General features: G+C 40.9%; 1 protein-coding gene across 1 annotated transcript in view; it reads right to left on the reverse strand.

The window, feature by feature from the left end:
- Window positions 1-26004, reverse strand: part of LOC124256485 (nuclear receptor coactivator 2-like) — a 166448-nt gene that overhangs the window by 17410 nt on the left and 123034 nt on the right. Inside the window, 12 exon segments of the mRNA XM_046690473.1 lie at window positions 521-2123; window positions 3963-4148; window positions 6839-7301; window positions 7303-7485; window positions 9113-9823; window positions 10849-10996; window positions 11778-11881; window positions 12605-12734; window positions 15929-16054; window positions 16879-16959; window positions 18382-18469; window positions 24118-24207. Of these exon segments, the coding sequence (XP_046546429.1) occupies window positions 521-2123; window positions 3963-4148; window positions 6839-7301; window positions 7303-7485; window positions 9113-9823; window positions 10849-10996; window positions 11778-11881; window positions 12605-12734; window positions 15929-16054; window positions 16879-16959; window positions 18382-18469; window positions 24118-24207 (3913 nt within the window).

The following is a 26004-nucleotide window of genomic DNA, read 5'->3' on the forward strand; positions in this document are numbered from 1 at the left end:
ACAATGAATGAAGAAGGAAGAAGGAAGAACAATGTTTGACAGCTGTAGCACTAAATGATCTTCACTCCCACACATTAACATACCCTCCAATAATCGTAGTCCTAAGATGAGTGAGTGAGTTGGGTTTTAGCAATATCACAGCGAGGGACACCAGATTGGGCTTCACACATTGTACCCATGTGGGGAATCGAACCTGGGTCCTCGGCGTGATGAGCGAATGCTTTAACCACTAGGCTACCCACCGCCCTCCTAAGATGATCGGCCCATACATGAATGTAGACTTTCAATAATAGTAGTCCTACGATGATTGTAAATCCCATACATTACAACAATTGTAGTTCCAAGATGATCGTCCCATACATTAACATAGATAAACAGCTACATCATCACTGAATATGGGAGATAAAATGTCTGACCTAGACATGACGAGCGAATACTCTCTACAATGCAACCTCAATATCACATACTAACATGTAACTTCAAGGATGCAAGATGGGTTAAAAAAGGATAGAACTCTCACCTTGAGGCTGAGGGAAACGTGGACCCATCTGGCCTGGCATGGATTGGGCCATGGCTCCCTGGGGCGGAAGTGACTGCAGTTGCTGTTGTTGTTGTTGTTGTTGTTGTTGTTGTTGTTGTTGTTGTTGTTGTTGTTGTTGTTGTTGTTGTTGCTGCTGCTGCTGTAGTAGTTGCTGAGTGAATGCTGCATCCAACCCTGTGACCTGACCCAGTGCCCCGGCTTGCTGTTGATGTAGGTTGCGAGCCATCTGTAACTGGGCGAGAGTTTGGCGAGTGGGCATCTGTCCTGCTTTTGTACTTGAAGCCTGGCTAGCAGCCCCGAGAAATATACTGGGGTTGGCGTTACGTATATGATTGCCAGTAGAAACAGAATTGGGAGTCTGCACTGGTTCCTCACTCATGAGTTGTCTCTGAATGGCATCAATTGCCATCTGCTCCGTGACCGACGTTGGACCAATCTGCTGGTTGTTGGACTGTGAGTTAATACCTAGAATATTATCTATTTCTTCCCAGGGATCCATCAGCTGTTCCACTTCCTGCATCATATTCACTTCTTCAGCATTAGATGTTGACTGCTGCTGTTGAGTAATAGATGCGGTCACCTGGGTTGATGTTGATAATGTAGACATGTGGGCAGCGTTTGAGGATACAGGTGTTTGGGGCTGGGGAAGGGAAGCTGCAGTCGACACGACCTGGTTCAGGTTGCCGGCAGTCAGTTCATGCTGAAGATCTGCTGCTTGCTGGAGGATTTGTTGAAGCAGTGGATCAGAACTATCGCCACCATTTGCTTCGATCTCCATGCTCACAGACTCGTTGGCCTGGGATAAGGCCCACAGTTGTTGGAAATTGTCAAAGCTGTTGGCACTGTCAGAGTCCATGTTGTGGGGAGGTGGGACACCTGTGTTCATTTGTCCCGAGTTATCAACCCCACCAATGGCACCATCAGGCTTTGTATTGCCTGGAAAGGGAGCATTTGGGTTTGTGCGAGGATTGTCCCGTGGATTGGGGGTCAGACTGCTCTCCTTGTCGACTCCTATGTCAGATGGATGTTGACGTAGCTCCTGGCTGTTGGAGCGGATTTGGATGAACTTCTCTGTGATGTTTTTAGGGATCCTCTGCTGAGGCAGTGCTGTGGGGTTCACAGTTAGCTGAGTGTTCACTACAGTCTCTTTGGCTGCCTTCTTTGACAACAGCTGGGCCAAGAGAGCATTCCTCTGCGAGAGGCGGCTCTGGTGCCCAGGTGAAACACTAGAATCACTTTCTAACACTTCTGTACTGTCCACATCAGAACTAGAGGATTTACGTTTCTTTTGACGTACCCTCACATCACCGGCCTTCTCAGAACTTTTGTCACCTTTCTCCCACAACTTTGTAAGAAAATTATTCAGATTCTTATTCTGCATGAGTCCACCCTGTTCAACATTCTTCTTTGCAGGATCAGAAAATACATCTTTGAGCATGTCAAACTGTGAGGCATCAGAGAAACTGGCAGCACTCTGTGGTGTGACTGGCTGGCTGAAGCCTGATGACTGCGGCTCTTGTTGACCTGACTGGTGCCGCGACCTTGACCCACTTCCTATCTCCTGGTCCTGTATAGTACTTTCCTGAGGAGAGAAAAACATATTCATTTTATTGATGTAATTAGAGAATAATGTTAACAATGTTAAGAGTGTTAAGAATTTCAACATGCATTCACCTTACATCACTGCGAACAGACCGCCTCCGTGGTGTAGTGGTTAGAGCGTCCAGCCGGAGAGCGGAAGGTCGCGGGTTTGATCCCCGACCGCGTCAAACCAAAAGACGTTAAAATATGGTACTTGTTGGTCCCTGCCTGGCGCTTGGCATTAATGGGTACAACAAGGACTGGTCGGCTCGGAGTCAGTATAATGTGTCTGAGTGGGGTATTCATGCTTCACTGTGGCATGGTATCTCAGTGGGCTAGCACTATAAAACCAGCTTCAGTCTGGGCTAGTACAAGCAACCGCACATACACATACACACGCATGCACGTCGTCATATGAGCGAAATATTCTCAAGCACGATGCAAAACCCAATTTCACCTCACTCACCTCACTGCGAACAAAGTCACCCCATGTATAAGGCAACCCCCTTTTTAAATCTGCAAACTTGAAGCTGATTTATATACCCCATCTATAAAGCAACCCCGAATGAAGTGCATCTTTAAAACATACACGATCCTGATATTTGCCATGAAATCATTTTTGTCCTCTATTGTTTTTCTATATGATGTTTGGTCGTTTAGACCTTCAGCCCAAGGCACCATTTGTTGACATGGTGCGACACCAAATTGGTGACAACAAGAAAATCTCATTTTAAGTACTGAAGTAAGTATGACAAAGAGAGTCTATTTCCTGTAATTTAATCACCAATTATCTAAGTTTGAATTTCCTGGGCTGAGTTTTGTATAACTATGAGCAGGTTTATTCAACAATCTTTGATACATGACTTTCCAACGCAAGGTAACAGATGAAAAACATTAATTTGATTATTGGTTACAGCTTTTGCTACTTTGCTGCTATTTCTGGGATATAATTACATATGTATTTACGGATATGCATTGAAGATTTAACTGAAATATATATGTAAAATTAACTGTTATGCCAAACTGCATTGGAAAATGTTAAATGATCCTGCACATGCTTACTTCTGGCTCTCTACTGGTGGAGACAGAATCGTAATCATGGAGAGTCTGATTTAAACATTATTTAGAGAGTATGTATAGCATGAATAAGGAATTCGGATATGGCGGAAGTTTACATACCAAAAAGGTATAGTTATTTTGAACAGAATGAGACATTTTACTGTCAACAACATCCATACCTATTGGACACCAGTTCACATCGCCAGACAAAAATTAATGTGAGATCTACTCCATGCATAAGGCAAACCCCTTCAAACCCGTCTAATTCTAGATGGGGAAAACCTGCCTTATGTACAGTGACATGAACTATTTATGGTATTAAACGCAAACCCTAACCAAGGCTCTGGAGTAATCCAAGGACAAGTATGAACCATGCTCTGGCCTGAAATCGGTCAAATCGCAACTGAAACCTGACATGAAATATGACAGAAGAACAAAAATCACACATTATCTGCCAAAATCCCTTGTTTTCAGTCACCACTGGCATATGTTTGAGAAGATGACACTGATAGGCCCAGTAGTCTTCAACTAGATGTCACATGACCTGTAATGACCTGGTCAACATCGTCATCACTGGAGAAAGACATCACACAGTGTCATCATTTCAGTGACACTGAGTATTAGAGATTTCTCTCCCTTTATCTTGTTACCAGAGGGTCAAGTATTTTGGCTTATATTGCAACAATCTCCAGATTAAGACAAGCAGACACAAGAACCTTTTCCTCTATGAAAAGCTCTGTTTCTGAAGACTTTTAAAGAAGCTTCCTTTCAGATCACTCACCGCTGGAGCAGATGTGCAACTCTCATCTTCTTCCTCCTGGAGCAACTTCTGCAGCAACTCTGAGGTCGGTCGCTTCCCGTCTCCATCGAGCCCAGCTTCATCTGTTGGAGAGTTCAGCTCTCGCTGTAACACTGACTGGAGGTTCTTGTTGGGTGCATCACCGTTCTTGTCATCACTCAACAGTTGCTGTCAACACACATTAGTTGAAAGTTTAGGCGCTGTTAAGAAGGTGACCAAACCAAGCTGGCAAGCCCAAAATGTCAAGGTTCCACAAACAATATTAAGGCTCCCACTGCTACAGCTCATCGAATGCTGCTATGATGTCTAGCTATAAGCGAAGCAGCCTTTATATGACTGAGTCTGGGCCACGCAAACCAATGAGTGAAAGAATGAGCACTGATCCATCCTTCTGGGGTAACAATGATATGTATTCAAGTCACCAAGTTTGACCACTCAATCAACATGTTAGCTGGATCTTGTGACAAGCATGACTTGCTGGTCCAGAAACCGTAAGCACCTGTCACAACTTTTATATGTTAAACACAGCCTTACACTGATTCTTACCCTTACATTGGTCCTTGGAAAGGGTATGGAGAGCACCAGGTCAACGGACAGAGAGAATGAAAAAGGTTCATGCTGCTTTAAGCAATATTCCAGCAATATTCCAGCAATATCAAGGCTTGAAAAATCAAAAATAGGCCTCAAACATTGTACCCATGTGGGAAATCGAACCCAGGTCTTTGGCATGATAAGCGAACACCCCTTGATAATCAGATCTGATGTTTAGCTGATCACAAAACAGGGATACAAATGTAGTTGGTTCTTTCAATGTGTGTCCTAATGGTTTAATTGTGCTAACAAGATAACACTGTAACCATCTAAGACACAGTGACGAACATTACACCATCAGCTCTTAACCACATTGCCGGGGCACAAAATACATGTTATACAAAGACTTTCAAATCTATACGATATACGGGGTTGTACAGAACTGAAAGTTTGCCATTGTGTTCCTTAGTACTAACACAAAAACCAGTACTATATCTCCACAAGTGCCAGCTTCACCAAACTACAAATGTTCTGGATGGGACACCTCAACCTGTCAGTACACCAGCCAGTTGTCTACAGACCAACACAGACACCTGACTACAAGACTGATTTATGGCTTAGCTTATACTTCAGCTTAGCAACTTCCAATAATATAAGTGGATCATCTTGATGCATCAGAATAGACTTCATACAAGTCAAAGTAAAGGTTAGGGCTGGGATGGGTCCAAAATTTCTACCCCGGGTATCCCACCCCTATTACCCTACCCTACCCTACCCGGATACCCGTTATGTTCATTCCTGACATCAAATTTGCAATAAATGGCAATATATATATATATATTCTTCAGCTTGTAGGCTAAAATTTTGAGTTTTTCAACATCTTAATCATGTATTGAATATTAAAAAGAAGTGACATTATGTCATGAAATTATGTCTAAATCTTCAAAGACAATACAACCTTTTAAGCATGAAAGAGTAACATATTACATTGTTTAATTATTAGTCACATGATAAATAACGGGTCCGGGTATTGAGACCCTAGTAAAGGTGTAAGCTAAACAGCAACCCTCTCTTCACTGGTGTCTCGTAAAGCTACCCCATATGCAGTATATTCAGCCGTCTGTTTTCTGTCTGTGTCGTGACTGCAGTTACATCAAGGTACAACTATATACCAAGCTTTCTAAATATATAAACTAATGGTTCTCAGGCATTGACTGTAAGAGAAAGTGAGCATGGTTTTACGCCGCTTTTAGCAATAGTCTAGCAATATCACGGCAGGGGACACCAGAAATGGGCTTCCCATGGGGGAAATCAAACCCAGTCTTCAGCGTGACGAGCGAATGCCTTAACCACTAGACTACCCCGCCACCCCTTGTCTGTAAGACATTGCTACAGGGGTATCAAGAAGTTATGTTTGATGGTACTGTGTTCATGTTGTGTTCATGTCTTATTTAACACCACTCTTAGCAGTATTTCAGCCATTTGACCATAAAATCCAGTTATCGATATTGTAACAGTCACTGAGTCAGACCACACCATCCATTCGGCCACTCAAAGACCAGCATTGGTTAGTAGGAGCGACTAGAAAGCACCTGCCTAAAGGAGTCTTGATGGTATCAAGCTTAGCTCTCCCGAAACAATGTGACCATTGTTTTTACCTTGGCAAGGCCTAAAAACCAGGACAATTAGGGAGTAGTTGAAAAGTTTAAAATCTTTTAAGTTCATGGGTGGGGTTAACAGGTCTGCAAATCTTACATCAATTGAATAACATGAATGATTATACCAGTTTAAAAACAGAGCTGAAGAGCATTGTCCCAGGAATGACAGACTGAAATGTCCGATCAAATGCAAGCAGAATTTCTGGATACTATTAGGGGAAAACTAACTTTTCAACTGCTCCCTCTATTGCTGCTGGTAATAATGTGCGTACACATGTTACCAAATCAATAAGCAAGACTTCAGAATTCAACAGTAAGGCTCATATCTCCTAGTCTGAGGAAGGATTCGTGTTTGTAACTACCATTATTATGGCATTTATAAATGGCAGCACATACTTATCCATTAGGTCAAATGACACATATATACATAAGCATACACATATACATACATAAACCTTCCGATTTTTTGTTATTACTAATAGTTCCTATGTGTAAGTTAACCTTTATGAATTTGGATTAGAAGAAAAAGACTATTTCTGGTTTCTAACTTATATAATTATAACTTGAGAGATTCTAGAACTAGATCTGCCTTACTTTTGAACCCTGATAGCCTCTAAAAAGCAAAAAAAGGAAGAAGATAGTGAATAGTTTGTTTACCCTGAGTCCTACCTTGAGTAGAATGTTGGATGGTTTCTTCGCCTCTGCCTCATTCTTGTCCATTTCAATGCCGAACTTCTCCCCTGTGGCGCCCCCTGTGTGGGGAGAGCTGCTGATCTCTGTATCCATAGTAGGGAGGTCTTCTTCTTGGCTCAGGAGCTTTTTGAGTATTGCGTTATCCTTCTTTTCGACGCCGTCTGCTCTATGTGAGCCAGACGGCTCCACGTCGTCATTTGACGTACTCTGGGGCTTCTCTGGGGGACTCTGTCCCGGCCCTGGTTGTGGAGACTGCCTGGTTATATCCACCGATGACTTAGATTTAATTAAAGAGCGCTCATGGAAAGTTCGTACAGAAGTTTCACTTGTCAGAGATGTCAACTGATCAAACGACGCTTTACTGGTTAACAAACGACAGAGTTTTCCTCCCCGAGGGTTCCCCCGGGAATCATTGTTCATTTCACCTCCACTGAATATATGCTCGGATGACCCAAGTCTGAGAGCTGGGTCTGGAAGCTCCGACACAGAGGATTGCGAGTCCATAGACTGGAGTGCCTGGAGAGGACTCTGCTGATTGGCTACTGAGCTGGACACTGCCTGGAACTCTCCACTGGTGGAAGGGGAGGAAAACCGGGACCATAATGTCTGGTTGGAAGAGACACCTGTACAGAGAGATAGAGTCAGACACTGTATGTATGATTGATTTTCATTCATGTATACTACTAAGAAACAGTTAAACAAGAACACCAGATGCAATAATGGACCAAGTTTAGAAAGAATCTCGTGCTTTTGAGTGGTATGCTTGACCTTCTCGAATTATAAACTGAGCTGTATATCACCACACTTAACACAGCTACACAAAAGCAGATAATTGAGTGATTTATAGTATGTGCAAAGTGACATAAATTGAAGTCTGATGACACACTATCAACCTACTGAACCTGACCACTGAATCCACAGTCACCTTGGTTTTAGGTTTGAGAGAAGGAATATTACACCGCATTCGTTCCAACCTGGAATCGCCTTGACACTTTCAGGTCATTTTAGTAATCTAACCCATTGATGTAGGAGTTTTTCAGTCTACTAGCATGAAAATTAAGGCTGCGCAATATAACCAGTTTACCGGTATTAACTGGTTCAGACATGAAAACGATACGTATTGCGATATGCTGATAGAAAACCGGTATTTTGACTTGTATTCAGAAAACTTCGTAATACTCGGAAACCTTGATGATTGTGGCAATTGTGGTAATGGTGGTGGGAATGATCGTGGTGAAAATTACATTTAAATATTATCTTTATTCTTATTTTGTCATGATTAAAAGTTTTTATTAAAGCTTAATGAAGCATAGTGATTTTGTTGTGTTTTTGCTTTATAAATAAAGCGTTATAAAGTTTATTGTTCAAAAAACTTCTTGCAATATACTGCACATTGATCATTAGTAGTTTATTGTTAAAAAATGCTTTGGCATTAATTTCAATATTTCTGCAATCCATTGCATATCTGCCTTAGGTACATAATTTTGACTTATAGCAAACTGTAGCGAAAAGCGTCATTAGAACCCAATTTTTATCCAATAAAATCGCTTCTTACAACTGTGAAAATACTCTTGGCAAGGGTTCAGTGATGTTGTTGATGTTCAGAGCTATACCCGACATCAAACGCATGTTATTCATGAAAAGGTTTTTCTGTTATGTCATGTTACCGGTGAGGAAAGCCACAGATATCGGAAATAGGCGACCATACATATTATTTAAGAAATCTTTTATAATAATTTTCTGATGACAAAAATGAAAATATAAAAGAAAAGGCATGTTATGACATGTCACAAATGTAAAAAAATCGCCATAGTTTTTGCTTCTTTCGTGGTTTATCTGGACGTTATAATTTCCTTCATAAACATAGGCTTCAATGACCTCAGAGTCTCGATAGTAAGGAAAGATATCAAGGGGAAGTAACTCGGTGCATATACTGTGGTTTCAGCAGTACGAACGTTTCACTATCCGAACGTTTTTTTTTAAAAACCAAAGTGTTCGTATTAATGAGGTCTGACTGTAGTTTAGTTTATGGACTAGCATCGTTATCTTGCAAGAAATTTCACTCGACTCACATTTAGGGTACTATTAGACTGTGTAGGGTACTACTTTGATGAATACTTGCCTTGAATTCAAAGGGACAGTTGTCATAAAGACAAATGGCAATATACCACACCATAAAGCTAAAGCGAAGAAAATTGTACCAAATTGTTCATGAACACTCAACAAGCCTGTTGATCTGCTAATTCTCACCTGGCTGGGGGGGACATCATTGGGGAAACAGTCTTCCGCTGCTGGGGGTAGGGCGCCGTGAACTGACCCCCTGGGGACCTACTTGGTGGCACAGTGGCTACCCCACTCGCTGCTACAGGACTCCTTTGGTTCACATAGCCCATCATGCTCGGCACACTTCTTTGAGACTGTAGCGTGTACGGAGTTCCCCTGCTTCCCGGACTTGGTGAGAAACGGGGATTCTTGCGCTCATCAAACGACACCGACTGACTTCGCTGCTGCTGAAAAGTTGCTTGTCGCTTTGCCATAGCATTCAGTCCTTGCACTGGAGTCACAACAGCAGATTGAGACTGGTTGGGCAGTGATGGCTGCCCCACTTTCAGCTGGGCCATATGGTCCCATGACGAGTCCCCCGAGTTCATGTTAGCACTGCCACTGAGAGCAGCGTTAAGATTAAATTCACCTTGGATGGGGTTATCTGTCCCTAGTAGATCCCAGTTGGTGTTGGAGTTGAGCAGGTCCAGCCCCTCCAAGCTCAGTTGTGGGGAGTTCATAATTGAGTTCATGTCTCCCAACATGTTCATGCCAATTGTGGCAGTGATGTTAGCAAGGTTTTTAGTTCCACTGCCTGTTCCACCTCCGCCACGGTTGTTGATATTGGACTGACCAATGATGGACTTCATCAGACTGGTAGAAGCCGATCCCTTCAGCTCCACCTCCGAATCACACTCTCTGTAAAAAAGAACAGCTGTGAAAAACATCAAGCTATAAAATCCTGTGGGGTCCTTTCATAACAATACTGGGAAAAGTCACAGACTTAGTGTCTTGTAAATTGAAACAACAACAGATCAAAGTGCCAGCCCTAACTTCTTTCTCTTCTGCGCACCCCATCCCCCAACACGAAATCACATCCAACCCTTCACCCCCCACCCCCTACCACCATAAATAGAGAGTTTACTGCTTCTAATTTATGAAGTGCTAAGCACACTGAATTTCAAAAATATCTCTATGTTCTCAAACTGTTAATGTCAAAAATAGAACACCTGTATTTCCTGTTTTCATTATTTTAAGGCTGAGTTCGAAAGTTGCATCCTTGCAACAACAAATATTTTATCAACAACAAGTCCTAATAACCAGGGCCCTTATTCTCGGAACAATTGGAGCCCTGTAGAGTTCGTAACTTTGATCGTAGCCAATGTGTTAATAATGGGCTTAAGAAGTTCATAGGGCTACGAACGTTTCAAGAATAGCTAGCCAGTATGTTATTAGTATGAAGCAAGTGAACAGTGAGTATAGTTTATCACCACTTTGAACAGTATTATAGCATGGAATTTCACAAACCCACAAACACAGCTATGGCACTAACACACCAAAAATATAATCAGATTGAACTGAACTTCAATATTACAGGGGTGGACATAACTTTAAAACTGATAGTGTACTCCGGTACAGTGGCACATGTAAAGTCACTTGCCCTGATAATTTTTCCACTATACCGACCGTTTTCTTGCTGATCTTTTTAATAAACAACATAATTAACATTGGAAAGTCAACTGAAACAGTGTGATACACAAATCTGCTTGCCCGACAGAAAAAAACACTGGACTCAGACATCAGGCAATGGGTTATTTCCACCCCTGTATTACAAGTTTAAATTTGAACTTCAGATGACAAGCTTCTGAAATGTTTTTCACCACACTGCATTTGGCAACGTGGCCCACCATTCCCCCAGCAGACAGAGAGACCTGACTGATTACCTTATGATAGAGTGAGTAGACATGACAAAGTCTGGCTCATTAGTGACTGGCATGGTGAACAGCTTGCTCTTGGTCTGCACGAACACGTAGCGATTCTCCTGCAACTTGAAGCGGTACACTCCACTGGTGTGGTTCCGCAGCTTCCTCACTGTAACACAACAACATGGGTGTTAGTAGTCGATCTAGTGAACAGGACGATGCTCTATACACCCATACATTCAAGTCCATGTACTGTGATTGAATTCTGAGATTGTCTGTCCATAAGACCATGGACGCACACCATGGCAATAGTGAATAGGAATAACTGCTTAGAACAGTGTTCGCTGTGACAGTTCAAGCTAGAATGGAGCTGTGAGGTAGCCTAGTTGTTAAAGCGTTCGCTTGTCACGCCGAAGATCCGGGTCTGATTCCTCACACGGGGAAAAATGAGTGAAGCCCATTTCTGGTGTTCCCCGCCGTGATATTGCTGGAATATTGCTAAAAGTGGCATCAAACTAAACTCAGTCAGTCAGTCAGCCAAGCTAGAATGAGTGAGTGGGTCTAGTTTTACACCGCTTTTAGCAATATTCTAGCAATATCATGGCAGGGGACACCAGCAATGGGCTTCACACATTGTACCCATGTGGGGAATAGAACCTGGGCCTTGGGCATGATGAGTGAACACTTTAACCACTAGGCTACCCCACTGCCCCGCTCAAGCTAAACGAAACACCACACTTCCTATCAACGATATTTTAGATTATGCACCCGCATGTCAGTTTAGTTTTACGCTACTTTTAGCAATATTCCGGGAAAATCACAGATAGGGACACCAGAAATGGGCTTCACACATTGTACCGGGATTCGAACCCAGACCTTCAGCATGACGAGCAAATGCTTTAACAACTAAGCTACCCCACTGGCAGATACTGTTACTTTCATTCACTCACCTTCTTGTAAATGGCGGCGTAGTTGACTAACATCATTGGAATGACAGTATTCCAGAATACTCTGTCCTTTGAAATCAATGGGTCCGTAGTTGGCAACTAATCCTCTGGAAACAAGAAGTCATTGTCATGATGAAGGCCATAAGCTGACATACCAAGACGGTATAATTGAACAGTTATGACATAAAAATAGAACATCTTCAGATGAAGTTCTTGTTGGTGCTTTCTGTCTCTCGCCACACTCAGCAATATTCCAGCTTTATGATGGTGGACTGTGGCAATCTGTGCCCAAATATTTGAGTCTGCTGAAGATCCGGGTTAGAACTGGTCTTCAGTAACCCATGCCTGTCGTAAGAGGCAACTTATGGGTACAACAAGGACTGGTCGGCTCGGAGTCAGTATAATGTGTCTGAGTGGGGTATTCATGCTTCACTGAGGCATGGTTTCTAAGTGGGCTAGCACTATAAAACCAGCTTCAGTCTTGGCTAGTACAAGCAGCCGCACATACACATACATACACAAGCATGCACGTCGTCATATGATCGAAATATTCTCAAGCACGACGTTAAACCCAATTTCAACTCACCTCACCCCAACACTATTATATGAAATGTTTTTAGCAAACTTTACATGACCAAACAGAATTTTAGTAACTTGGGCTTCAGGCAAGGGGCTAAAGTTACTAACTGCTGAAACTAAATAAGACAAGACAAGACAATCCTGCAAATTTTCACTCAGATTTTACCTAAAACACAACTCTACAATCTGGATTTCCAGTAAAAACAAAATCAACAACATAAATTCCCTGGTGCCCCTTCGTCTGATCCTACCTTGTATCATTGTCTACGATTTTGTCATTCAGATCTTGTCGTGTTGTAAACTGCTCAATACCAATCATCATATTGGCTTTCTCTGTTAGAGGAAGACGGCGAGCAATGCACACTAAACACGTTTGGTTTTCTGAAAAATAAAATAGATGACAATAAAACAATGTCCCGAGATTCTCTGAATATTGTTGAAGACTAAAATCATTGTCACAGGAATCACCAACTGTGGTGTCCCGAATGAAGGCAATGTAAAACTAGACACCATTGCCACAGGAATCACCAACTGTGGTGTCCCAAATGAAGGCAATGTAAAACTAGACACCATTGCCACAGGAATCACCAACTGTGGTGTCCCAAATGAAGGCAATGTAAAACTCGACACCACTGTCATAGGAATCACCAACTGTGGTGTCCCGATTGAATGTGATGTTAAACTAGACACCACTGTCACAGGAATCAGTAAGAGTATGATGTTAGAGTTTAACAACGAAATTTTAAGTACATAACTGCTTTTCAAATTAGAAATTCTGTTAAAAGCAAGAGCTTCTGACACCTGAAGGTGAAGAACCTAATTATATTACAAAATCATAACAATCTTAACTGAAATAAAAAAAACATGACTCATACTTAATTTTTTAAGTACATTAATGTTATCCACTTCAAAATGTTATGAACAGCAATATCAGTTTTGGTATGTTGAACACATTACACAGATGGACACACGAACACAACCAGCACCTACCATCATTAATGTTGTCTTTAACCATGACATGACATGACTGGTTCCATTGTCATGGCAACCACATTAACAAAATCTACTTGCTATAACTTCTCACATATCTGTTGCTTTTCACACATGTAAATGACCTGAGTGAGTGAGTGAGTTTAGTTTTAGGCTGCTTTTAGCAATATTCCAGCAATATCATGGCAAGGGACACCAGAAATGGGCTTCACACATTGTGCCCACGTGGGGAATCGAACCCGGGTCCTCGGATACTAGGATACCCCACCCCACCTACCCTGACCTACCCATTGATATTGTTGTATTGATACATATATTAATCTCAAAATATTGTCATTGATATATTGTTGTATCGATTTTAAAAACCTCAGATATTAATCTCATCATATTTTATCTGGTACATTACACCTCAAATGAATTAAATTGATAAAAGTCCTTGTTGTACAACATAAAACAAGATAAAAAAGGGTATGTCGGGATCGAACCCGCGACCTTCCGCTCTCGCGGACGCTCTATAGTGAACCACGGTGGCGGTAGTGAGTGAGTTTAGTTTTATTCCACACTCAGCAATATTCCAGTTATATCATGGTGGTCTGTAAACAATCTAGTCTTGACAAGACAAACCAGTGATTAACAGCATGAAGTGTAAAAGATGGCGCAGCCCTTGAACACAGCCATGACATCAAAGTGTACAAGCTGGTGCAGCCCTTGAACACAGCCATGACATCAAAGTGTATACTGTGGTACAGCCCTTGAACACAGCCATGACATCAAAGTGTACACCCTGGTGCAGCCCTTGAACACAGCCATGACATCAAAGTGTACACCCTGGTGCAGCCCTTGAACACAGCCATGACATCAAAGTGTACACCCTGGTGCAGCCCTTGAACACAGCCATGACATCAAAGTGTACACCCTGGTGCAGCCCTTGAACACAGCCATGACATGAAAGTGTATACTGTGGTACAGCCCTTGAACACAGCCATGACATGAAAGTGTACAAGCTGGTGCAGCCCTTGAACACAGCCATGACATCAAAGTGTACAAGCTGGGGCAGCCCTTGAACACAGCCATGACATCAAAGTGTATACCAGCCCTGGTACAGCCCTTGAACACAGCCATGACATGAAAGTGTACACCCTGGTGCAGCCCTTGAACACAGCCATGACATCAAAGTGTATACTGTGGTACAGCCCTTGAACACAGCCATGACATCAAAGTGTACACTGTGGTGCAGCCCTTGAACACAGCCATGACATCAAAGTGTACACCCTGGTGCAGCCCTTGAACACAGCCATGACATGAAAGTGTACACCCTGGTGCAGCCCTTGAACACAGCCATGACATGAAAGTGTATACTGTGGTACAGCCCTTGAACACAGCCATGACATCAAAGTGTACACCCTGGTGCAGCCCTTGAACACAGCCATGACATGAAAGTGTATACTGTGGTACAGCCCTTGAACACAGCCATGACATGAAAGTGTATACTGTGGTACAGCCCTTGAACACAGCCATGACATGAAAGTGTACACCCTGGTGCAGCCCTTGAACACAGCCATGACATGAAAGTGTACACCCTGGTTCAGCCCTTGAACACAGCCATGACATGAAAGTGTACAAGCTGTGGTACAGCCCTTGAACACAGCCATGACATCAAAGTGTATACTGTGGTGCAGCCCTTGAACACAGCCATGACATGAAAGTGTACAAGCTGGTGCAGCCCTTGAACACAGCCATGACATGAAAGTGTATACTGTGGTACAGCCCTTGAACACAGCCATGACATGAAAGTGCACGTGATTGTACCCCACCATGATGTGCTCAGCTGCGTGTTTTTTTACAGTTCTGTTACTGTACAGTAATAAAATTCCTGATAATTTTTGCAATATTTCCAAGTTTGGGATGTAGTCTTCTGGTCAATGAACAATTTGTTTTAAGAGTATAGTACTAGGCACTATGCTGGTGAAGACTGTAAACTGTCGGTTCACATTTGGGAAAGCTGAACCATGAAATTTCACACATCAATGGATTTTGATGGTTTACAAGAAAGTCGATAAATCACTGTAGACCATTAATTTTGACAATCATTATTATTGCATCACACTGTTGTTAGTGTTTCTTTCTAGCCATTTCTTTGTTTGAAAATGAAAATCGTACACATGCAAATTTCACGTCATACACCATTTATCATTCAAGAGCAATTACTGTACAAACAACTGTGGTCATAAGGAAGTGCAAGTGATGATGCACTCTCAAAACATTCATTATTATCATTCCAACATTGATTGACTCCAATATAGCTCCCAATTCTTTCAATCGTTTTAGACTGACTGACTGAGTGAGTATAGTTTTACGCCACTTTTAGCAATATTTCAGCAACATCACTGCGGAGGACACCAGAAATGGGCCACACACATTGTACCCATGCGGGGATTCGGAACCCGGCTCTTCGGTGTGACAAATTCGCTTTAGAATGTAGAATACAAAGTTCATCTTTACTGTTAGAATTCAAACAGTAGCAAGCCTGAAAGAAACATTGAGATCAATCAATGGAAATGCCATGCAGAGTTATGTCCCTTTACCTGATTCTCCGCGTGATTCTGAGAACTTTTCCCCCAGGTACGGTTGTAATATGGCTGTAATCTGCATACTTTCATACTGCGACACATAGGTTTGCAACACTTCTACATCATCTTCTTCTTCTTCACCTGCAACAAAAGTATTGTTTCATATTATAGTGACTATTGCATTGACGAAAACTATCCTGTGTTTGGTTTTGTTTGAAGTTGTCACTACACTCAGCTATATAATGCTGATCCTAAAATAATTGAATCTGAACCATTCAATCCTATAATTGACATAATGATCATTGATCTATGCAATTGAGGTGAGGTGAGGTGAGGTGAAATTGGGTTTAACGTCGTGCTTGAGAATATTTCGCTCATATGACGACGTGCATGTGTGTGTATGTGTATGTGTGGCTGCTTGTACTAGTCCAGACAGAAGCTGGTTTTATAGTGCTAGCCCACTGAGATACCATGCCGCAGTGAAGCATGAATACCCCACTCAGACACATTATACTGACTCCGAGCCGACCAGTCCTTGTTGTACCCATTAATGCCGAGCGTCAGGCAGGGACCAACAAATACCATATTTTAACGTCTTTTGGTATGAAGAGGCCAGGGATCGAACCCACGACCTTCCGCTCTCCGTACACTCTAACCATAACACCACGGAGGCGGTCCTATGCAATTGAGATACAATGACATGCATCAACCAAATAAGTGAGCTCGACCACTGCTTGTTGCCTCTTATGGCAAGCATGTGTTTGCTGAAAACCCCTTTACCCAAGGGTGCAGTTATACAAAGCGATCTTGGTGCTAAGGTGATCGGAACTCCCATACCATGACGTACACTTATACGACTGGCATAGTGCTAAGGTTGCTTTGTACAACAGTACAAGAGGTTAACTATCTTGTGTGGTAAATACGAATACTAAAAAGAAAACTATAATCTAGATGCCAGTACTCACATGGAGGCTTTATCAGCATCCTACAGTTGAAATTTCGTCCTTTGCTGGTTGGGGTCTCTCCAGGCCACACTATGCCATTTCCTGTCAACACAAACATAGCACTTTTACACATTTCCTCCAAATTCACTCACCATAACCAGAGTGTTCTAATGAAATCCCACAGGAGTAATGATGCAATAGTAATTTTGGTGGTATCCTTAGGTTACAGATGCAACCAGTGTCATGATAGTATCATGGACTCTTAGTCTCTTAGATTTTATCACTAAGATAAAAGCAACCAACAAAATTTAAATAGAAAAAGAGACATTTCAGATACTTCAGTTAGAGCTGAAGCATTATCGTAATAGCTTGGTGGAAGGTAACATAATTTGGTCAGGACCTTTGAGACAGACTACTGTATCAATTGTCGATACCATGGGTCCAACTTGGCCAAGCATGTCAGTCATCTTGATGCCTGTCATAGGTACCCTGGCTTTTACGTCATATATGCTTATTGTTTTAAATAATTGCTTCACTGTTGGCTTAATTATATGTTTACTTGCTTATTACTTTTTTAGGCATTATTTAGAGTGTTTTAAGATGGTAGTTGTGCCTTAATGTGTCCTCTATGGATTGTTGCAAACCTGCAATCAAAATATGGCGGCACAACAAAGTGTACCATTACAGCCCTGTAATAGGTAATAACCGGGTAATAACCAGAATAACTAGACCAGGTAATAACAGGTAACAACTAGACCGGGTAATAATTACGTAATTAGTAAACCAGGTAATAACCACATAACTAGACCAGGTAATAAGCAGAATAACTAGACCAGGTAATGACCACAATAACTAGACACGGTAACAACTAGAGCAGGTAATAACCAGGTAATAACCAGAATAACTAGACCAGGTAATAACCAGGCAATACTAGTTATTATCTGACATTATCTCACACTGACAGTGACATGGTGTCATTTACAATAGACAAGTCACAATTCTGTCGACAATATATAATGAGGAAGAAGTGGATGTCTTTCCAGATTTGTTTTCAAGTGTAGCAGGGTGCGATTTTGCTATTAACAACCTGCACCAGTGCATGTTCAAAATGGCTGGTGCCCGTTGTGTTTGGTAACAGGCAGCTGTCATCGTGTGTTTTAATCGGGAAGTAAGTGACTGGAAGTAACAAGACTTGTTACAAGCATAAACATTTGTGTACTCATTAATCAGTTATATAGCAGTAATCATATAATAGAGATTAATAAATAAAGGTAATGCAAAACTGAAACAGAACCATTCATCATGGGATCTGGTTCTGTTGAATGTATCTTATACTGAGTACTTGCTATGAAAATTGCTAAACAAGCATTTATGTAACATTTTAGAACCAGTGACATGGCTTTGTGGTGCAACCAAAATTATGATTGTGCAGCCGAACCTATAAGCCAGGTTGCACTCGGAGCAGGTACTGAAAAAAAAACACAAACTCGCAGCCTGCGTGGGCGTAGTTTGAGTGTTACTCACCCAATGACATGGGCAGGAGACTGCTGCTGAACTGGGCATGGTCTCCAACATGGATGATGTTGTACACACTCTTTCCAACCAGATCATCCTGAAACAAATCCAGCAGACTGTTATCTCGCGAATCATGCTGCTGGACCCTACATCACTTCATTCACAGAAAGCTAAGAATGGAACAACACATAGCAACAGGCAGACAATCCTGTTAATAATGCACGTGTTGGTGTCTCAATAAATAGGTGTGATAAAGATAGGATATTTCAGGACGGCTTGGCAAAAATATTACAAGACTACTTGTCTCATCCTAAACTTGCTAATGGAATACACTAGTCAGAAATTAGCTGTCGACTGTGACCTAAAGGTGTCTCAGCCTGATTTCATTTGAAAACAAATCCTGATTCTGGGTATATGGAGATATGAAAGTATAAAGTGGCATGTACACTTGGAATAAATTATCCAGTTAAGTGAGTGTACAGTGTGCATCCCACAACTGTCACGACAGGTATCACAGAAGTGGCTCTTGACACATCAAATTTCACAGAATCTGCAAAGTGTCTGCTCCTCAATCTGAAGACCCAGGTTTGATTCCCCACATGGGTACAATGTGTGAAGCCCATTTCTGGTGTCCCCACTATGATACTGCAGAAATATTGCTAAAAGTGGCATAAAAACCATATTCAGAATCAGCATTTTCAGAATTTTCATTCCTGCCAAATATGTTTCTCATCTTAAACCTTTCCGGCATGTTTTTTGTGCTGACCAACCAGCCAATGACCAGTCCAACACATCCATGTTAGACAAATTCGGCACAGCAAACCCCAAACCTAAGAATGAGTCGAACTCAAAATTGCGTTAAAGTGATGCCACTAAGTGGCATCATGATCAGCTTGGTGTGGGAGAGTGAGTGAGTGAGTGAGTTGTGTTTTATGCCGCTTTTAGCAATATTCCAGCAATATCACGGCCGGGGACACCAGAAATGGGCTTCACACATTGTACCCATGTGGGGAATCGAACCCAGGTCTTCGGCGTGACGAGCGAACGCTTTAACCACTAGGCTACCCCACCGCCCTGATGTGGGAGCAAGTGATACAGGTACTATATATGTACAACTTCCTTGGAACCCATGACTTCTGGTAAGGTTCACATAAACCAAGAACCTTCACAAAACCCAAAATTCCACATCCCAAGGGACATAACTCAACCTGTGGTAAGCCACTACCACTGCCCATCAATGAAACGCCATGCATATGTTGCACACTGTGTTATTTACACTGCAGCCTAACAATGCTCACGGGCTGCTGCATAATGAACAGGCGGCTGCAGCAGATTTGTGAAAGTGCAACAGTTTAACATTCTTTGAATTTGTCAGCTTCTGGTAATGAAATGGCATTCATAAAACAAGCAGAAGAAAGTGACTTGGGCTAAGTAAAGTACTGTGTAATTTAGGGCTGTGTACTGGCAAATATATTGCGATTCTGGTACCTGTATTCCGATATGTATTGCGATATATTGGGAGCTTCAGTGTTTGTCAGTGAGTGACACTGATTGTACATGCAGAGCCTGTTTTCTTCATACTAAAGCCCTAAAAATAAATGTTATGGTTGTGATAACAGAAATCGCGAATTGATATTTGATTTTGAGGGATTGTATTTTCATTTTTATCAAATCTATTGTATGTCAAGTATGCTGTTTTGTCAATTAACTACAATGGAAAACATCAGTGTGAATGAAAGTCTGTAGATTTTACCTTAAATCAAAGAGTTAATAAAAAAACTTCATATATTTGTATTACCCAATATACTGGTTGTGAGTAATTGCAATTACGTATGGATTTGAAAGGTGTACTGCGATAAACTGGCATGCAGTCTTACGGCAAATGGAAAAGTATTTCATATTTCACCTTGATTGTATGATTCAAAATATAAAATATTTTGAGTATTTAATACATGTTTAATCGTTTTAGTATTACAAACTAATTGAATTCAGTGTACATTTATTCTTAAAAGAAAATTAAATTCATATTCCTGAAAGCTATCAATGTCAAGGTATAGATCATTATTTGATCAAAAAGACTAGTTTCACATTCATGACTCAATCGACTGAGACATTTATCAAACTATCTCAGAAAATAAACAGTATATATTTTAATGTAGTGTACACTTTTATGTATTTCTTTAGAAGTATTTGAAAGATCCATCGATTCTTCAGTTGACCCTCCGAGCAGTGATCAGCACTGCCCTCCTGCCCTGTGTTACAAAGCATCCTATACAGGAAGTGAGGAAATACTATCCTTCCACGGTCCTCCTTCCCAAGCCAAAGAATACTGCACTAATTTGAATCTTGACAATCGGACAGCCTACCAGCTAAGCCTATTGTTTACATTTGACAACAAATCCACCATCGCACAGGTGATCCAGGGCTAAACACCGAAAATAAGACCGTGTCACGCCTGAGCGAACTTGAAAAAAGAATGCGCATCTGTCGATGTGTGAGCGTTTTGTTATTGAAGATTTACACCGGTAAAGAATAAGGATATTCAATACACTGCTCGAACTGGGACCAATCAATTTTTCTACGTGTTAACAGAATTTACTTGAATTGTAATCTTGTTCAGCAAATACACCAGTGGAAGGTCTTTGTGGGAACATACAGAGATTGAATGGTTCCTGTTACAAGGTTTTCCAGTGAATTAAAGAAAGCTGTTCACCCACAACAACAGTGAACTCACAACCATTATTCATAAACTGAAAAACATTCTAGCTTTGCAACAGCAATTTATGCTATCCTTACAATTCAATTCAGCTCATCGAAAAAGGGTTATATAAGTAACAGAGCATCCATACAAAACAACCCTGAACTAAGAAATCCATATAATGGGGATCACTCCTTCTAGTGATCCATAGTCCTAATGTTTTCTTCCTTCAGCAAGGTGTTAAAGGGATTGCACAGCAATCTGTGAATGTACATTCACAAGCAGGCTGCCTCACGAACACTTCTTGGATTGATCTATGGACATGTCCCAAAATTTACTGGACAACTTTCACATATTTGTTGATCATTTTGCTTACTTCCTAGGGTAGGGTAGGGTAGGGTGGGGGTAGGGTAGGGCAGGGTAGGGGTAGGGTAGGGTAGGGGTAGGGTAGGGTAGGGTAGGGGTAGGGTAGGGTAGGGTGGGCAGGGCAGGGGGTAGGGCAGGGTAGGGTAGGGGTGGGGTAGGGTAGGGGTAGGGTAGGGTAACTGAATAACTTCTAAAAACATCTTAGATCACAGGTATTTATTATAGAATAGAATATTATAGAATATAGCCATCTGAAAAAAACTCATCTCAGCCTGCTTGGTGTTTATGATGTAATGTTTAATACAATGTCACTTGCTTGTCACAACAGATCCTGTTCATGTTTTGATTGATCAAGCTTTGATGGCACTCAAAAACATAACGATATGTAACTGTCCAAGTCTGCCTTAAACAAGTCAAGCAACCTGAATTTAATACATGTGTATCATGTGTCCCTTGATCGGCATACAGGATTTAGTTTGTGTACACCCCTTGACCTGCTCTTGGTGTACAAGCCCATGTAGCTCATAGAATCCCACATACCCTGGTTGTGGTTACCCTCTCACATTACCATCCCTTGGGTCAACTCTTACTTCATGCAGCCCACAGCTCATTTAAGACTAGTGGTTGGAGTAACAATTACACTTGGTGACAAAACAAACAGTCCTAACATTCACTAGTCACACGACTATCAGACTGATGACCTTCACGTCTTTACCATTACTTACTGACTGACTGAGTTCGGTTTTACACCGCTTTTAGCAATATTCCAGCTACATCACAGAGGGGGAACACCAGAAATGGGCTTCACACATTGTACCCATGTGGGGATTCGAACCCGGGTCTTTGGCGTGACGAGCCAACGCTTTAACCACTAGGCTACCCTACCGCCCCTCTTTACCATGAACCTCCACACAGAACTAAGTGAACATCGGAAGCTACAAATAATGTTGGTTCCTACAATCTGTGACAGAAACAACTGAATCTCCTGACCTTAACTCAGTTATTTGGCATATTTTTTCAGTAGATATAGACTATCCAAAAGAAGAATCTTGCATGTATACAGTTAAACATGATTGTGTCGAACTTGTTATGTCAAACTTTCAGCTGTCTCAATGAAAAAACTTGGCCTTTTTGTATTCTTCCTCTATTCACCATGGTCTGTTATGTCAGATAAGTCAAATTATTTACAGATCCCTTCAACTTCAATACAACAGGACCCTTTCATATTACTACAGTTACACAACATTACATATCAACTATTGACGATGTAATAAGATGTTCCTTTACTTCTTCTGAGAAGTATACGTGGACTACCTGATCTAAATCAATGACATATTTAACAAAAGAAAGGTTTTTTAGAAACACAGCCTGGGTGAAGCAGATGTTGCATAATGTTCCCTTTACAGAAAAACTGCATTATCACATCAATTCATTCTATTAAACCATCAATCTTGGATAGTCGACAACAGAAAATATTGTAGTAAAATCCTGAAAGAGTGCAGGGCCAGATTTCATTCAAACGAGTCTGTTCAGTGATTCATGTATACTTCTAGCATAGCTACTTCCTTTACAAAAGCTGCTTTTACCCGTCCTCATACTGGTGCTCTAAACATCTAAAGCACAGTGTGTTATCTAATCATGCAGAGATCAATAGTCAGTTCTTCCTTAATAGTTAAAGCAAGACATGGTTGGTAAACATAGTCATCTTCATAAGCAGTGGGTTGTGAAAAAACTCATCTCATGAACTTGCAAATGTCTTATTCAGTGCTGATACATACTAAATTGCTCTATAACCAGCACATACAGCACTGATATTTTTCAAAGGAGTCCCTGATGAGTGGAATATGCCTGCATATATACTGTTATACTTCAGAGAGGATTGTCTTGACACATACTCAGTGATGAGTGGAATATACTGACATATATATGAATATACAATTATACTCCACAGAGGATTGTCTTGACACATACTCTGTGATGAGTGGAATATACTGACATATATACTGTTATACTTCACAGAGGATTGTCTTGACACATACTCAGTGGTGAGTAGAATATACACATATATACTGTTATACTTCACAGAGGATTGTCTTGACACATACTCTGTGATGAGTGGAATACTACTGACATATATACTGTTATACTCCACAGAGGATTGTCTTGACACATACTCTGTGATGAGTGGAATATACTGACATATATACTGTTATACTTCACAGAGGATTGTCTTGACACATACTCAGTGATGAGAATATACTGACATTGAGGATCTCAACATACTCTGTGATGAGTGGAATATACTGGCATATATACTGTTATACTCCACAGAGGATTGTCTTGACACATACTCAGTGATGATTGGAATATACTGGCATATATACTGTTATACTTCACAGAAGATTGTCTTGAACATACTCTGTGATGAGTGGAATATACTGACATATATACTGTTATACTATTGTCTTGACACATACAGAGGATTGTACTGACATATATACTGTTATATTCACAGAGGATTGTCTTGACACATACTCAGTGATGAGTGGAATATACTGACATATATACTGTTATACTTCACAGAGGATTGTCTTGACACATACTCAGTGATGAGTGGAATATACCGACATATATACTGTTATATTCCACAGAGGACTTCACAAGGGAAAATAATATCTCACCTGGTTGTACTTCAAATACTGTGCGATGTTTTCAGACACAAATTCTACTTTGCCTTGACTGTTCACAACAAATAAGAATCCATCAAGAGCCTGAAATGAAAACAACAGTAACTTTCAGACAACAAGTACAATCACATCACCTTCGGGCAACCAATCTGTATGGAGAGTGGGGGCGGTGGAGTAGTCTTCTGGTTAAAGTGCTCGTTCACACCAAAGATCCAGGTTCAATTCCCCACATGTGTGAAGCCCATTTCCAATGTGATATTGCTGGAATATTGCTCACTCACTCACTCACTGTATGGGGTGTTTTTGTGGGAGTTTTCAAGTCCAACTTGAATTGAAGATTTCATGTGGTAGTTTAAAAAAGCCATTACCTTTCTCCAGGAAAAGATCCACACAGGGATTAAACAGACCCCATTTCATAAAATTCTTCCATGTTATCATATGGAAACTATTTATGAAGAAGAAGAATCTTGTTTTTCAAAAATAAAATTATATGGCACCACTGATATTATCTTTATATAGTTTGGAAAGCAAGGAAAATGATGTTTCGAAAACCTTAAGGTTGCAAAAACTTTACAACTCGTTTCTGTTTGTTTCATGGATATATAAAAACAAATTTATCACAAGTGTTGAAGTCATTGCAGTAATTCCTTATTTACCTGAAAATTGTTTCAAAAACATTTCTGTGGAAATTATCTGACTTTACACATATACACAACTTCTCATATGAACACCAAAGCTATTATCAACATATTGTCTAAGTAATAAGTCAGTGATTTACCTTGCATTGAAAATTCAGTGCCAGTGACACACACATTGGGAAAACTATTATTTTTCAATTATTTCCACAAATATTAATCTTTAGCAATCAAGCAAAGTATTTTTCTTGATATAAATTAATCCTATTATAAGTGAAATAAACATCACATCTGCAAAATAAGAGCAAAAACATTTAATGCAAATGTGTTTTTCTCTAAACTGGTACAAGGAATAAAGTGTATGAGGTGAAGCAGCTGGTGCATCTCAGTCTGATCCTCATATCTTTATCATCATTAATCTTATGGGGATTTTCTACTACATAAATATTTATAGATTTATTTTTTAATCATCTATTTCAAATGCTAAAAACCAGATATGTTATTATGTGTCACTATCAGTAGTGTTCCAGCTGATGCACTCTGTAAACAACTGAATCTTGATAAAATTGTATCGTTATCGTAACTACTGATCTTATCCATTTAAAACTACAAGCTGATTGAATACATATTATTTATCTTTTAATGAGGAAACAATAATTAACAAGAAAAAGTGACCCTTTGCTGATGCATGCATTCAGTACAGGAGAGTGCATGCAACAATGCATTGTCCCTGAACAGGCATGAAGGACTCAGTGTCAAGAGTCAGAGCCCTGGTGGAATGGCTGACTATTATTAGCCACTACCAAAAAACCCATCTCCAATGTTTTACAAGAAAATAGATAGAGATGAAACCCAAACTGAAATCTGTATGACTAGCATGCACTCATGAGTAAGTGAGTGAGTTTTACGCCACACTCAACAATACATGCACTGATGATGATGATGATGATGATGATGATGATGATGATGAATGAGAGTTGTAGTAGTAGAAGTAGCAGTATGATGATGATGATGATGATTGAGAGTATCATGAAGGGTTTCACAGGATATCAACATTTCAAGCATGTCATGGCAGCCAGCTAAGTGTCAATGAACCCAGCAGGCAAATCAATGGCTGATTGTGTGAGCTGAGATTTAGTCTGTTGGTGTAGAGCGCAGTGAGCAGTGGTAAGGCGTCTGCCTATCACGCTGAAGGCCCGGGTTCGATCCCAGGTGGAGGCACCTAGGTTTGGGTCCCGAGGTGGGC

The sequence above is a fragment of the Haliotis rubra genome, unplaced genomic scaffold (assembly GCF_003918875.1).
Source record: "Haliotis rubra isolate DU_JTF1 unplaced genomic scaffold, ASM391887v1 Scf63, whole genome shotgun sequence".
NCBI lineage: Eukaryota > Metazoa > Mollusca > Gastropoda > Lepetellida > Haliotidae > Haliotis > Haliotis rubra.